This window comes from Mesoplodon densirostris, chromosome 4 (assembly GCF_025265405.1).
Source record: "Mesoplodon densirostris isolate mMesDen1 chromosome 4, mMesDen1 primary haplotype, whole genome shotgun sequence".
Taxonomy (NCBI): Eukaryota; Metazoa; Chordata; class Mammalia; order Artiodactyla; family Ziphiidae; genus Mesoplodon; species Mesoplodon densirostris.
Window position 1 is genome coordinate 181508485 of NC_082664.1, and position 12968 is coordinate 181521452.

A 12968-nucleotide genomic window follows, 5' to 3' on the forward strand; every position below is an offset into this window, starting at 1 on the left:
GTTAGTCACACAGTGAATTTCAGAATTTAAGAGTTTTTATATTAAAAACTGGGTAAAGGTAAAATGACTTGATTGTAGTTGTAAAACTAATACATTCCCATTTAAATTCTGTTCTACAGTCCAAGGCAAGTATAAATGTTAACATAACACTGTTAAATCAAATCTCAATGCAAGAGAACCAATTGCATCTCTACTTTAAATCTTATCAACTTTCCAAATTTTCATACTAAAATATATTATTGTATTAATACAAACTACAGTATTATACACTACACTGTGTAATAAATAAAGAAATATAAAAATAAGACACATAAATATAAAAGTTTTCTAAAACTAAAAGTACATATGTCAGTTAAGAAGGGTATTAATACTGCCAGGTTTGAAGACATACAGTACAAAAATGTTGCACAGATCTATAAACTAAAAGAAATAAAATAATACTGATAGGTAAGAATCAGCTAATGTTGTTAATAAACTGGGTCCATAATAACTAACATTTGGAAACAATTATGAGCCGAATAACAATGGCAGGTCCATGTTTGAAATGCAAATACATGGATAAAGCAGATTAGAAAATTTCCCTTTCATTTCTGTAGAGAAATTCTGAAAGTCAATTAACACAAAATGAATACTGAGGAATTATTAAAGGGTGAAACGTCCCAGTGTTTGGCTTCTCTGACAGAGTCAGTGGTTTTGAGTTTTATTTTAGAATTTCGATACAAGAAACAAATCAACAAATGCTAGTTATTGTAGGCCACGCATGAACGGAGGCTGGTCAGAGCCTTGAAAATACTGATAAATGGCACTTAAAGCACACAGGTCTTGCTTAAGGCCAAAGGAGATACAAAGCTTCATATCACATCCTTCATATTTGTTTACCACGTACTCCAACACAATTACGAACACTGATCTGACGACTCTGCTGTCCTCACCAGTATCAACACTGTTAGTCCCTGCAATCAGAACTCAACGGCAATCTTTGCAACTCCATTTAAACCACATGAGTAAGAAACTTCAGCTCTTCTATCGGCTGCTTTCTTAAGGCTAACGATACACTTTAAATGAGAATACGCTCTACTATGACATCTAAATATTAGAAGTTACTACCTTCTAGATTGAATTTAGAAATGGTAGTTAGCACGGTTTGGAACTGCATTATACTTCTCTGTGAAGGGAATTTTGTAGTGCAGAAGTTCTCACATTTTAAAAAACATAATAAAATACTGAAGCGGATTTAGCATATGTTTACCAATAAAAAATTATAAAATTTCTCCCAATTGTACAGCTTAAGAATAAACCAACATAAGAGTGATAATACTGATAAAATGAAACAATGCCAGATGCTTATCTAAGTAATCAGTTTCCTTTAACCTGTTGCATCTTTGCTTTCTGAGTCATTAAGTTTTCTAATCTGCTTCATGTTACAAACTTGTTCCTAACTTTGAAAAATGCATGAAAAATTACTAGGTCTGAGGTTCAGGCACACCCGGATTTTTGTGTGTGTGTGTGTGTTTTTTTTTTTTTGGTATTTTGTATTTTTTTAAATTTTTACTTTACACAGTAGTGAACAGAAATCACAGTATACAGGTTACTGTGTTTCCGTGAAAAGCATGTATAATATAGAACAAAATTCATTACCAATTAGAATTTTCTTTCTTTCTAGAAAAACGATCAGGCCTCATTTGTCTTCTCTTCAGACACCTGCCCGCCGCCCTGGCTGACTTTGTGTTCTAAGCTGCGGGCTGGGCTTCCAGCCCCTGTGCCCTCCCTCGCACCTTCGGAGCTCGCTCCCTCCTCCCCCTCGTGCCCCTCCCCCTCCTCCCCCTCCCCCGCCTGCGGTCCTCCACTTTCCTTTTCCTCCTGCAGGTCCTCCGTCTCCCTCTCCTCCTCCTCCTCCTCTTCCTCCTTGTCACTGTCCTCATCCTCCTCCCGCGTGGAGCTCTCCCTCTCGTCTGAGTCGCCCTGCGAGGGGGAGGCGTGGGCCCCCGCGTGGTGTGCGGACGGGCCCCCGGGGCCCGCGGCCCCCGGCTCGGGCCCCTCGGCCTCCCTCTTGCAGTAGGAGTAGCGGTGGTTCATGTGCTGGGAATAGGAGCCCGAGTGGGAGAAGCGCTTCCCGCACTTGTCGCACTGGTAGGGCTTCTCCCCAGAATGCAAGCGCGTGTGCTCGATCAGGTGATGCTTGTGTTTAAACGCCTTTTTGCAGATGCCGCACTCGTGAGGTCTTTTACCTGAAAATAAGGGTACAGCTATGTAATAAGATGGCATTAAGCAGATAGCCTTCGGGGCACTTCAGGTTATGGAAATGGTTATAAATTTGTTTTTCCAAAACTGCCAGGTTCATGAGCATACATACCTGTGTGTTCGTATTTATGTCTCAACAACGAGCTACTCTTCTGGAATATCTTATCACACAAATCACAAGCATACATTCCATTTTCTGTCTTTCGCATTTTCTTTTTGGGTGGCGTGGAATCAGAGTCATTCTGATCTTCTACATTTGATACTCCTTCTGAGCTAGTGTCTTGCCTTTCATCCTAAAGGAGAAAACGAAGTGGGACAATTTCATTTAAAATTACAAGATAAACGAGAGACATAAATAAAAGCACAGATTAAAGAACTACTGTGATTTACACTTTCAACAACTTGACCAAAGCAGGCTCCAAGGGGAGGGCCAGGTGACAGGTGGGGCTGACACAGACAAAAGGGAGGGGCGCTACAGCCACAACCGCAGCAAACCCAGGGCCAGCTGGCACCGAGAAGAAAGGACACGAAAAAGAAATAATACAAAACGCAGTACTAACACAGTCCACCTAGTTCCATATGAATCATTAATTTATGAGAAATTGGCAGAAAGTTTTAACTTACGAGTTTGCTAAACAATCACAGATTTCTGACTGCATCACTTACCTTCACTTTTTCATTCTGGGTTTCACTAAGCAAAAATTAAGATTCTGTTTTTTAAAAGTGGTCTTTAAATTGTATCTTCCAGAATCTTAGAGTTTCATGAACTAAACTCCATTGTCTCCCTATCACTTTTGTAAGGAGCAAGATGGAAAAACAATGTAGGAGGGTCTACATTTTTAAACAAGAACACTTGCCAGACAATGAATCTTTAGAGTTTCGGGTTAGGGATAGGGTTGGGGAGGAAACTTGGGCCTCCTGTCGGTAAAATAATTCTTCAGGGAGTCTGTAGTGGGATTGGGCCCCTAAGGTCCTGCGTCTTTTCTGAAGTCTTCCATTCTAAACTCACAAATTATCTACAAGTTCAGAGGTTTTCCACATTTCTCACGGCTTTGTAAGGAGGGAGAAGTGCCGACCTTTTTCTGGCATTTGTGAGCTGCTAATGGTGCTAAAGGGACTCTATTTTCAACGTTATTTGATCTAGTTGGATGATTAACTGAAATGTTTGTGGTTCCCTGTTTATTATTCAAAGGTGTGAAGAGTGTTTTATACACCCAAAATTTAGACTTAGAAATTTAGCCATGTGAAAACTTTTTCAAGAGTTACCACAATTATGGGAAGCCCATTGGTAGCAATATAGTTAAGGAGAAAAAAGCAGCAAAACACACTTGAACAGGATACTGTAATTATTTTAGCTGAACCTACTTATAGCAAATATTTGGGAAAAAGATTGAATCTAATGAATACTAGGGATAAATTTAATCAGAAATTGATGGAAAAAAGTGGAGAGACATCAAGGTCAGTGACATAGAAAAAGCCCGGACAGTGAGACACACAACAATCACACAAAATGGTTCTATCAAAACTGTCATGGATTTGGGGGGAGTTAAAGAGGAAAATGCAAACATAGATTCACGAGTATATTTCCTCATATATCATTATGATTGAACACTATTTAGTTTACAGCTTATAAAATCATTAGTGAATGCACTAGATGAATTCTTTATATACTTAATTTCTGTTTAATTAAAGGTTTTTTTATAAACAGAGGTGTTAACACATAAAAAGTGAAAGCTAAGTTTGCCTGGTGTGAAATGTCTGTGAACAAATCCTCATTTACTAATGATCATAATCAACACAGAAAGTTACGAATTTTGGGAATCTAACTATAAAAACAGAAGTCTGATCAGTGAGCATTCCAGTTTTACTTTCCTCTTCTGTCTCTAGTTTCAAACAGTCAATATTTAACTGAGATTCATCCACCCTTTTCTCAGCAGAATAACAAAACTGCCATTGAAAAGTACTAAGGCACACATTCATCTATTTCCTTTCGAAAATGACGGCTTAACACGCTGCTTGGCTCTCTCGTGACTGATTTTTATTAGAAAAATTCACTGAAATAAGTCAAATGAGCAATTGACCAATAGGTCGAGGGTGTGAGCATTCTTTACCTGATTTCCGTTGGACTGGGTCACCTTCAGGGATGCTTCCTGGACCGCGGGGCTGACTGCAGTCGAGTATGTGTACGCAACCTGGGGGATCAGGATGGTCTGCTTGTTGGCCGCCAGCGCTCGCAAGCACGGCACGCTGTTCTGGTCGGCGATGGCCACAATCGTGGGTAACTGGGCAGTGACTGTAGGTATAGCAATATTTATGGGGTTGGCACTTGGTGGGGTTACATTTACAACTGGTTCTGAGTCTGTGACACAGCTATCCTTTTGTGGCTCCTTTTTTGCACAAGACAAGTTCAAGGGTTCTTCCTGGACAGAATAGACACTGTTCTGGTAAACACTAGTGATAGTTGACCTTTCCAATAACTCTCCCTGTTGCTTTGGTAGTGAAAGATCAAGAGGTTCGACTTGGGGCTCTTCCTGTGCCCCTTCTGCCGGGTACGAGTAACCCTGTGCGTTTCCGGAGGAGGAGAGGTTGAGGGGGGATGGGGATGATGCGCTGCTTCTGGAACCATTGACCGCTGAGCCCACTGGTAGGACGGGGGAGCTAGTTATCTTCAGAGGACTCTGGAGATTCCTTGTGCCGTCCTGGGATTCATCTGCGTTTGTGGGTTGAGGCTCATCATCGCTCTTTGCAGGGATGTTGGCTTTGCCTGGCTCGGGAGAAGATGCTTCAGAAGACTGCACTGAAGTCTGTCCCGTCTGCATCTTTTCGAACCACTTTTTCACTACATCCGGCGGTAGGTTCACCGAGTCAGCAATTTTGGAGAGCTCTTCTGCACTTGGCTGTGCGTTCAAAGCATAATATGCTTTCAGAAGAGACAGGAGGTTCTTTAAAGGCGGCTGACTGGGCGACAGACTGCCATCTCCGGACCCCGAGGGAGCGGAGGCCTCGGGCCTGGCGACTCCTGGTGAGGGGGGCAGATGGGGCTGGGCGGGCTGCTTCAGGCCATGGGGCTTGAGCTCCGGAAGCGCGCCGACGTCCCCGGGACGGTCGTCACACAGGAGGCCAGTGCCGTCACTCCCTCCTCCTTCAAAGCTTTTGTCCTTCTCAGATTTAACAGTAAGGTCTTCTGGTAACTTTTCACTTTTGCAACTGTTGGCGGGGACTGGAGTTTCTTTTTTTAAATTCTGAGGAACAACTTGGAGTTGGCTAGGTTGTTCAAGACTGTAGTTAATGATGATTTTGGTTGTTCCATCTTGATCAACCAGAGGAAGACTGATGGCTGAAATAACAGAATGGCCGCCTTGCTGGATGGATGAAGCGCTGATTGTTTCTTGTTCTTTGGATGCAAGATTGGCTTGATTATTCTCCAACACTTGCCTGATTACATTACCATCTACTGCCACTTTAAGTACATTCTGAATATCACTTAAATTGATACTGATGGGGGACACCAGCCCCACCGTTGGCAGAACAACGGCTTGCACCACACCCTGAGGAGCACTGGTTGCCTGTAAGGGGCCACCACCACTGAAAACCCCATTCTGTAAAGGGGTTGAACAGTTGATTCCTGAAGCAACCACTATGGGCTTGAACTCATAATCCACAGGCTCAGTTTTGATTTGGTTTACGGAAAGTTGTTCTTGGAAGGGCTTATTCTCTATCTTCTGCCGTATCTGTGGTCGCGTGGGACTGCCTGGTGACGCCGAGAGAGATGGTGAGGGACACTGCGAGGTCTTGAGCCCTGTTCGTGGTCGCCCGTTCACAGGCATCAGGCTGATACATTTCTTGCTGCTTATGTGTGAGCTATAGGAACCGGAATGGGAAAAACGTTTCTTGCAGTTTGGGCATTCATATGGCTTCTCTCCTAAACAACAACAAAAAATGACATTCATTACATTACAGTATAAAAAATTATAAATTTTTACGTATCCATGTTTTCCCTAAAACAAGCAGTTTTAAAATTTAAAAAGGGGTTACCATGTATGTTTGTAATATAATTTTATTTAGAATCATCACTTTACGTTCAAAACCTATGTAAATGTCATAAACACCAGTAAAATGTGAGTCTGAACTACATGCTAACCAATTAAAGAATCTTCTCAGCGTATGTGTCCAACATTTCTGCAAACTTTTAAAAGTTCAAATCATTCTCAAATACCAAAAAATTATATCCTACTCTTTCAAGTAATTTTTTTCTTACCCTGTTTCACTAATTTATGTAATTTTCTATATTTTGTTCTACTTAACCATCTGTAGGAGAAATTAATATTAGAGGAAAGAAAAGTAAATCTCCCATAAGGCTTAACATGTATGAACATCTCGCCTTAACTGTATGAGTCATGAATATCTATCCTTCCCATATCCACAGGTTTCCTTGAAAAGATCTTTTTCAATGGGAAGAAAACTTTAAATACAAGGTATTGTTATAAGCCTTGGCTCATTAAACTGGGATGTATGTACTTCTGGATATATCAGGCAATGTTTTACTGGGTATGAAAAGCATCTTACAGTTTCAATTTTAGTGATAGTGGTTATGGTAATTTAAAACATTTAAATATTAAGACACAGATTAGACTATGTTGCACAAATGCAACGTTTCTGTGAAGTGTTAGGAAACAAACCGAAGACGCTTCCTGCTTACAGAGGCCTTTACGTTGCTTCCCTAAACCTTCCAGGGCACAAGGCATGTACGCTTCTTGGCCACTAGGGATACTTGGACAGGAAATTTTGAGAAGCACCGAGCTACATGAAATATTTACATACAACCTATTTCTTTTTTCCTTTTGCTTTAACTTATAGTTCATCATTTATAATTTAAAGGTTACTGATGCCCATTTTCAGGGAGGTAGCAAACTCCAGGTGTTGTGGGCCGTTTACCTGCACCTGTTACAGTGCAGCTCAGCAGCTCACAGAGATGCTCTTTAAACCTTCTTAGATGAATGAATGGCTATGAAAATTATGAAATGTGATGATGCTGATTATCTACTCAGTAGCAAAATTAAAGCTCTTTATCACCACCCCTTTTGTTTGATGTTTATAGCCACTTTTTTAAAAATTGATGCATAGTTGATTTGCAATGTTGTGTTAGTTTCTGGTATATTCAGCTTTATTCTTCTTTTTGAATTTTATTTATTTTTTATACAGCAGGTTCTTATTAGGCATCTGTTTTATACATGTATACATGTCAATCCCAATCACCCAGTTCATCCCACCACCACCACCCCCAACACATTCCCCCTTTCTTTTTAATAATTAAAAGGAAAGCAGCAAGAAAGTCAGTGTAAGCTCTGCTAGTAATATAACTTCAGTGTTGTAAACTTTAAAACAAGTGCATTATATTTTCACAGAAATTTTTTTTTTGCTTTAAAAAAATTTTTTTTACAACTTTATTGGAGTATAATTGCTTCACAATGGTGTGTTAGTTTCTGCTTTATGACAAAGTGAATCAGTTATACGTATACATATGTTCCCATATCTCCTCCCTCTTGCATCTCCCTCCCTCCCACTCTCCCTATCCCACCCCTCCAGGCGGTCACAAAGCACCGAGCTGATCTCCCTGTGCTCTGCGGCTGCTTCCCACTATCTATCTACCTTACGTTTGGTAGTGTATATATGTCCATGCCTCTCTTTCGCTTTGTCACAGCTTACCCTTCCCCCTCCCCATATCCTCAAGTCCATTCTCAAGTAGGTCTGTGTCTTTATTCCCGTTTTACCCCTAGGTTCTTCATGACATTTTTTTTTAAATTCCATATATATGTGTTAGCATACGGTATTTGTCTTTCTCTTTCTGACTTACTTCACTCTGTATGACAGACTCTAGGTCTATCCACCTCATTACAAATAGCTCAGTTTCGTTTCTTTTTATGGCTGAGTAATATTCCATTGTATATATGTGCCACATCTTCTTTATCCATTCATCCGATGATGGACACTTAGGTTGTTTCCATCTCTGGGCTATTGTAAATAGAGCTGCAGTGAACATTTTGGTACATGACTCTTTTTGAATTATGGTTTTCTCAGGGTATATGCCCAGTAGTGGGATTGCTGGGTCATATGGTAGTTCTATTTTTAGTTTTTTAAGGAACCTCCATACTGTTCTCCATAGTGGCTGTATCAATTTACATTCCCATAAGGAGTGCAAGAGTGTTCCCTTTTCTCCACACCCTCTCTAGCATTTATTGTTTCTAGATTTTTTGATGATGGCCATTCTGACTGGTGTGAGATGATATCTCATTGTAGTTTTGATTTGCATTTCTCTAATGATTAGTGATGTTGAGCATTCTATCATGTGTTTGTTGGCAGTCTGTATATCTTCTTTGGCGAAATGTCTATTTAGGTCTTCTGCCCATTTTTGGATTGGGTTGTTTGTTTTTTGTTATTGAGCTGCATGAGCTGCTTATAAATTTTGGAGATTAGTCCTTTGTCAGTTGCTTCATTTGCAAATATTTTCTCCCATTCTGAGGGTTGTCTTTTGGTCTTGTTTATGGTTTCATTTGCTGTGCAAAAGCTTTGAAGTTTCATTAGGTCCCATGTGTTTATTTTTGTTTTTATTTCCACTTCCCTAGGAGCTGGGTCAAAAAGGATCTTGCTGTGATTTATGTCATAGAGTGTTCTGCCTATGCTTTCCTCTAAGAGTTTGATAGTTTCTGGCCTTACATTTAGGTCTTTAATCCATTTTGAGCTTATTTTCGTGTATGGTGTTAGGGAATGATCTAATCTCATACTTTTACATGTACCTGTCGAGTTTTCCCAGCCCCACTTATTGAAGAGGCTGTCCTTTCTCCACTGTACATTCCTGCCTCCTTTATCAAAGATAAGGTGACCATATGTGCGTGGGTTTATCTCTGGGCTTTCTATCCTGTTCCATTGATCTATATTTCTGTTTTTGTGCCAGTACCATACTGTCTTGATTACTGTAGCTTTGTAGTAGAGTCTGAAGTCAGGGAGCCTGATTCCTCCAGCTCTGTTTTTCGTTCTCAATATTGCTTTGGCTATTTGGGGTCTTTTGTGTTTCCATACAAATTGTGAATTTTTTTGTTCTAGTTCTGTGACAAATGCCAGTGGTAGTGTGATAGGGATTGCATTGAATCTGTAGATTGCTTTGGGTAGTAGAGTCATTTTCACAACGTTGATTCTTCTAATCCAAGAACATGGTATATCTCTCCATCTATTTGTATCATCTTTAATTTCTTTCATCAGTGTCTTATAATTTTCTGCATACAGGTCTTTTGTCTCCTTAGGTAGGTTTATTCCTAGATATTTTATTCTTTTTGTTGCCATGGTAAATGGGAGTGTTTTCTTGATTTCACTTTCATATTTTTTATCATTAGTGTATAGGAATGCCAGAGATTTCTGTGCATTAATTTTGTATCCTGCTACTTTACCAAATTCATTGATTAGCTCTAGTAGTTTTCTGGTGGCATCTTTAGGATTCTCTATGTAAGTATCATGTCATCTGCAAACAGTGACAGCTTTACTTCTTCTTATCCAATTTGGATTCCTTTTATTTCTTTTTCTTCTCTGATGGCTGTGTCTAAAACTTCCAAAACTATGTTGAATAAGAGTGGTGAGAGTGGGCAGCCTTGTCTTGTTCCTGATCTTAGTGGAAATGGTTTCAGTTTTTCACCATTGAAGACGATGCTGGCTGTGGGTTTGTCATATATGTGGCCTTTATTATGTTGAGGAAAGTTCCCTCTATGCCTACTTTCTGCAGGGTTTTTATCATAAATGGGTGTTGACTTTTGTCGAAAGCTTTCTCTGCATCTATTGAGATGATCATATGGTTTTTCTCCTTCAATTTGTTAATATGGTGTATCACATTGATTGATTTGCATGTATTGAAGAATCTTTGCATTCCTGGGATAAACCCCACTTGATCATGGTGTATGATCCTTTTAATGTGCTGTTGGATTCTGTTTGCTAGTGTTCTGTTGAGGATTTTTGCATCTATGTTAATCAGTGATATTGGCCTGTAGTTTTCTTTCTTTGTGACATCCTTGTCTGGCTTTGGTATCAAGGTGATGGTGGCCTCGTAGAGTGAGTTTGGGAGTGTTCCTCCCTCTGCTATATTTTGGAAGAGTTTGAGAAGGATAGGTGTTAGCTCTTCTCTAAATGTCTGATAGAATTCGCCTGTGAAGCCATCTGGTCCTGGGATTTTGTTTGTTGGAAGATTTTTTATCACAGTTTCAATTTCAGTGCTTGTGATTGGTCTGTTCATATTTTCTATTTCTTCCTGATTCAGTCTTGGCAGGTTGTGCATTTCTAAGAATTTGTCCATTTCTTCCAGGTTGTCCATTTTATTGGCATAGAGTTGCTTATAGTAATCTCTCATGATCTTTTGTATTTCTGCAGTGTCAGTTGTTACTTCTCCTTTTTCATTTCTAATTCTATTGATTTGAGTCTTCTCCCTTTTTTCTTGATGAGTCTGGCTAATGGTCTATCAATTTTGTTTATCTTCTCAAAGAACCAGCTTTTAGTTTTATTGATCTTTGCTATCGTTTCCTTCATTTCTTTTTCATTTATTTCTGATCTGATTTTTATGATTTCTTTCCTTCTGCTAACTTTGGGGTGTTTTTGTTCTTCTTTCTCTAATTGCTTTAGGTGCAAGGTCAGGTTGTTTATTCGAGATGTTTCCTGTTTCTTAAGGTGGAATTGTATTGCTATAAACTTCCCTCTTAGAATTGCTTTTGCTGCATCCCATAGGTTTTGGGTCATCGTGTCTCCATTGTCATTTGTTTCTAGGTATTTTTTAAATTTCCTCTTTGATTTCTTCAGTGATCACTTCGTTATTAAGTAGTGTATTGTTTAGCCTCCATGTGTTTGTATTTTTTACAGATATTTTCCTGTAATTGATATCTAGTCTCATAGCATTGTGGTCAGAAAAGATACTTGATACAATTTCAATTTTCTTAAATTTACCAAGGCTTGATTTGTGACCCAAGATATGATCTATCCTGGAGAATGTTCCAGGTGCTCCTATGTTGGCTGCATAAATATTTACAATTGTTATACCTTCTTCAATCAAGGGATTGATCCCTTGATCATTATGTAGTGTCCTTCTTTGTCTCTTGTAATAGTCTTTTAAGTCTATTTTGTCTGATATGAGAATTGCTACTCCAGCTTTCTTTTGGTTTGCATTTGCATGGAATATCTTTTTCCATCCCCTTATTTTCAGTCTGTATGTGTCTCTAGGTCTGAAGTGGGTCTCCTGTAGACAGCATATATATGGGTCTTGCTTTGGGATCCATTCAGCCAATCTGTGTCTTTTGGTGGGAGCATTTAGTCCATTTACATTTAAGGTAATTATCGATATGTATGTTCCTATTCCCATTTTCTTAATTGTTTTGGGTTCGTTATTATAGGTCTTTTCCTTCTGTTGTGTTTCTTGCCTAGAGAGGTTCCTTTAGCATTTGTTGTAAAGCTGGTTTGGTGGTGCTGAATTCTGTTAGCTTTTTCTTGTCTGTAAAGGTTTTAATTTCTCCATCGAATCTGAATGAGATCCTTGCTGGGTAGAGTAATCTTGGTTTTAGTTTTTTCTCCTTCATCACTTTAAATATGTCCTGCCAGCCCCTTCTGGCTTGCAGAGTTTCTGCTGAAAGATCAGCTGTTAACCTTATGGGGATTCCCTTGTGTGTTATTTGTTGTGTTTTTCCCTTGCTGCTTTTAATAAGTTTTCTTTGTATTTAATTTTTGACAGTTTGATTAATATGTGTCTTAGCTTATTTCTCCTTGGATTTATTCTGTATGGGACTCTCTGTGCCTCCTGGACTTGATTAACTATTTCCTTTCCCATATTAGGGAAGTTCTCAACTATAATCTCTTCAAATATTTTCTCAGTCCCTTTCTTTTTCTCTTCTTCTTCTGGAACCCCTATAATTCGAATGTTGGTGCGTTTAATGTTGTCCCAGAGGTCTCTGAGACTGTCCTCAGTTCTTTTCATTCTTTTTTCTTTATTCTGCTCTGCAGTAGTTATTTCCACTATTTTATCTTCCAGGTCACTTATCCATTCTTCTGCCTCAGTTATTCTGCTATTGATCCCATCTAGAGTATTTTTAATTTCATTTATTGTGTTGTTCATCGTTGCTTGTTTCATCTTTAGTTCTTCTAGGTCCTTGTTAAATGTTTCTTGCATTTTTTCTATTCTATTTCCAAGATTTTGGATCATCTTTACTATCATTATTCTGAATTCTTTTTCAGGTAGACTGCCTATTTCATTTGTTAGGTCTGGTGGGTTTTTATCTTGCTCCTTCATCTGTTGTATGTTTTTTTCTGTCTTCTCATTTTGCTTATCTTACTGTGTTTGGGGTCTCCTTTTTGCAGGCTTCAGGTTCATAGTTCCCGTTGTTTTTGCTGTCTGTCCCCAGTGGCTAAGGTTTGTTCAGTGGGTTGCGTAGGCTTCCTGGTGGAGGCGACTAGTGCCTGTGTTCTGTTGGATGAGGCTGGATCTTGTCTTTCAGGTGGGCAGGTCCATGTCTGGTGGTGTGTTTTGGGGTGTCTGTGGACTTTTTATGATTTTAGGCAGCCTCTCTGCTAATGGGTGGCATTGTGTTCGTATCTTGCTAGTTGTTTGGCATAGGGTGTCCAGCACTGTAGCTTGCTGGTTGTTGAGTGAAGCTGGATGCTGGTGTTGAGATGGCGATCTCTGGAAGATTTTCGCCGTTTGATATTAT

The 12968-nt window shown here is 39.4% G+C and overlaps 1 protein-coding gene across 1 annotated transcript in view; it reads right to left on the reverse strand.

Annotated features, from left to right (window-relative positions):
• Positions 1-316: 316 nt before the first annotated feature.
• The window catches only part of ZEB1 (zinc finger E-box binding homeobox 1), a 201760-nt gene continuing 189108 nt past the window's right edge, over positions 317-12968 (reverse strand). The window contains exons 7-9 of the mRNA XM_060097802.1: positions 4353-6163; positions 2354-2534; positions 317-2228 (exon numbers count right to left, since the gene is read on the reverse strand). Coding sequence (XP_059953785.1) covers positions 1672-2228; positions 2354-2534; positions 4353-6163 — 2549 coding nt within the window. The 3' untranslated portion in view covers positions 317-1671. The remainder of the gene's footprint in view (positions 2229-2353; positions 2535-4352; positions 6164-12968) is intronic.